At 44.2% G+C, this 2464-nt stretch overlaps 1 protein-coding gene across 1 annotated transcript; it reads right to left on the reverse strand.

The window, feature by feature from the left end:
* Positions 1-225: 225 nt before the first annotated feature.
* On the reverse strand, positions 226-1953 carry LOC127420193 (G protein-regulated inducer of neurite outgrowth 3-like). Its single transcript, XM_051662246.1, has 2 exons — positions 631-1953; positions 226-588 (listed from the first exon to the last, which is right to left on the reverse strand). Exons 1-2 carry the CDS (start codon positions 1951-1953, stop codon positions 226-228), a joined length of 1686 nt encoding a protein of 561 aa, XP_051518206.1.
* Between the last annotated feature and the right edge of the window lie 511 nt (positions 1954-2464).

Below are 2464 nucleotides of genomic sequence, written 5' to 3' on the forward strand. Positions count from 1 at the left end.
TCCTACAATCTCATGTATGTATTGGGCAAACACAAGCAAGGGCCATGAGAACACAAGTTAATATCAAGTGCACCAATTGGGACAAGGAGTTGTTTCCATTTTGTGGACCTTCTACTCACACAGTACATGAGATTTTTTGTCTATTTATCCCATCCAAACTACAAATCATATTTTTAATTGTTTTTACATTTATGATTATACGACAAAGTGTTAAGTCACACATGCTCACTTAGCCATTTCTTCTTTGGGTTGTGGTTTCGAGCAACACTTGCATCCAGCAAACATTGACCTGAAAACATTCCTCTTCACCGTCTTGTTCTTCCCAGGCGAATGCTCTGAGAGGCAGATGGACTTCCGGAGTGTGCCAATACGGCGTTCGTGTTCGCGGATCTTGCACTGCAGGTGATTCTGGATAGCAAATCCCAGTGACTCCATATCCAATGATGCTCCATAAACTTCCCACGTCATCCCCTGCTCATCCCAGACGATATCCTGAGGTACACCACTCTCCTCGTTTTCTCTGTCCATCTCTGCTGGTTTCCCAGAGTTGAGCGGCTTTGAGGAATCCTCTAAGTTCTTCTCCGCCACCTTGGGTGGCACCATTGCATCATGACTTGTTCCATCAAAAACACTGACTGTGACTTGGGGCAGTGCTGAACCAACAGACTGTGGTGATTGGCTACAAAGCTCTATCTCTATTCGACAGACATGTTGAAGAGGTTTCTGGCTATTGGGGGACTTGTAAGGGGGTGGGCCTAGAAATCTAGTCTTGGTTCCCATTGGTGTGGGGTCAGGTGAGGCTACAGTTGGCAACCAATCAGAGTCACAGTTGTTTTCGGGATTAAGCCCATTCTGTAGGCCCACTTTAGTGCGGAGGTCTAGCTCAGCGTTTAACTGACTGCAGGGTTGATGGATTGGACTCATGTCTGTGGATTTGCTGAAGACATCCACAACTGCCTGAACTTCAGCATCAACATACACCAGGTGTAGATCTGTCTGGGGTGCCATATCCTGAGTTTCTGCTGCAATAAAATCTTCAACTGTCCTCGTCTCTCCATCATTCAGTTTCTTGGATTTTAGAGACTTATTCTTGTCTTTCTCTTTCTCTTGTATCTCCATGTCACTTTGTCTCTCTTGGGTCTTGACATATGCATAACTCTTCTGTTCTATCTCCACCAGCTGTTCAGTAGAGGCGTTTGTTGCTCGATGTAGTTTCTTTTTTTCAAGATGGGAGATTTGTTTATACCCTATCGAGCTCAGCATGTTGAGATCACTTCCTAAACCCTGTAGGACAGCTTCTCCAGTCTTTCCTCCTTCCCCTACTAGTTTCTCTCCTTCCCTCTTGTTTCTGCTCTTTATTTTCTGCTCCTGTTGTCCCTGAGGACTCTCTGCCATTTCCACTTTTGTTCCTAGCTGTGGTTTGCTCTCTTCTAGTCTGTCAATCATTTTATCTTTCAGTGAGGTAGATAGTGGCCCCTCTTTGCCTATAAATCTCGTATTCTTCTCAGTTTTGTCTACTTTCAGAGCTACAGAATGGGATGGTTTGTGGTTGGAAGTAGCTCTAGTTATGTGTGAGAGAGAAGTTTGGTTGACACTCTTGAATGAATCTGTAGAGGAAATTTGGAAAGCAGATGCTGTTTTGTGAAGAGACTTGGGAGTGTCTGTGGAGCCCACAATGTGTGATGCTGAAGCTGTTTTCTGGATGTTTCTAGGGGAGGCTTTGGCTGAGATGTTTGCACCTGCTTGTAACTTCCTCTCATGGTTTGTATTTGAGGATTTCAACTTTGGACCACAGTGTCCCACAACCGGTCCAGTGTGGCTGGATAGATTTAAGACCTCCACTGCAGGTGTAGTTGATGAATGAGTCCAAGCTGGTTGTTTTGACAGTATTGTATTTGTAATGGTTGTGTTGGCAGTAACTGCAGTGCCCTGCTTGCTTGCAGCTGAATGCATGGTGGGTATTCTTGATGCAGCTGTAGACACATGGAGGGCTTCAGTGGTCACAATGGCATTGGAAGCTAATGCTGTTTGTTTTAGTGTTTTTAAATGGGCAGCGAATTCCCTGGAGGTGACATTCTCTTCAGCCACAACCTGTTCTTTAACTTCTACTCCAATCCTATGATTTTCACCAAGTCTGGCACTGGTCCCTGGAGAGATGTTTACCTTTCTGTCTTGACCTAAGGGCTGGGACTCAGATTCCCATCATGTGTTAGGCTCATTGTTTCCAGGGTGATGAAGGAAATAGGACAGGATTCTATCTATCAGGTAACATTTTGATGATAGTTCTACCCAAAGTAATCCAATAGAATGATTGCTTTCCTAGATGTCACAATAGGAAGTCTGGCTGATTTGGTGATATCACAATTTGGGGTGCAATGGAGCTGTCTGGAGAAAAGCAGCAGATTCTGTTACAACATTATGGCATTTTAATGTAATTCATCTGTACTGGTAAATCCAACATTCA

The sequence above is a fragment of the Myxocyprinus asiaticus genome, chromosome 29 (genome assembly GCF_019703515.2).
Source record: "Myxocyprinus asiaticus isolate MX2 ecotype Aquarium Trade chromosome 29, UBuf_Myxa_2, whole genome shotgun sequence".
In the NCBI taxonomy this organism is placed as follows: domain Eukaryota; kingdom Metazoa; phylum Chordata; class Actinopteri; order Cypriniformes; family Catostomidae; genus Myxocyprinus; species Myxocyprinus asiaticus.

Bases quoted from the DNA above. Each gene is read 5' to 3' on its own strand.
- LOC127420193 (XM_051662246.1), bottom strand. From the start codon at position 1,953: ATGCATTCAGCTGCAAGCAAGCAGGGCACTGCAGTTACTGCCAACACA. The intron at 589-630 runs GTTTTTGATGGA...GTGCCACCCAAG, and splicing joins TGCCCCAAGTCACAGTCAGT to GTGGCGGAGAAGAACTTAGA.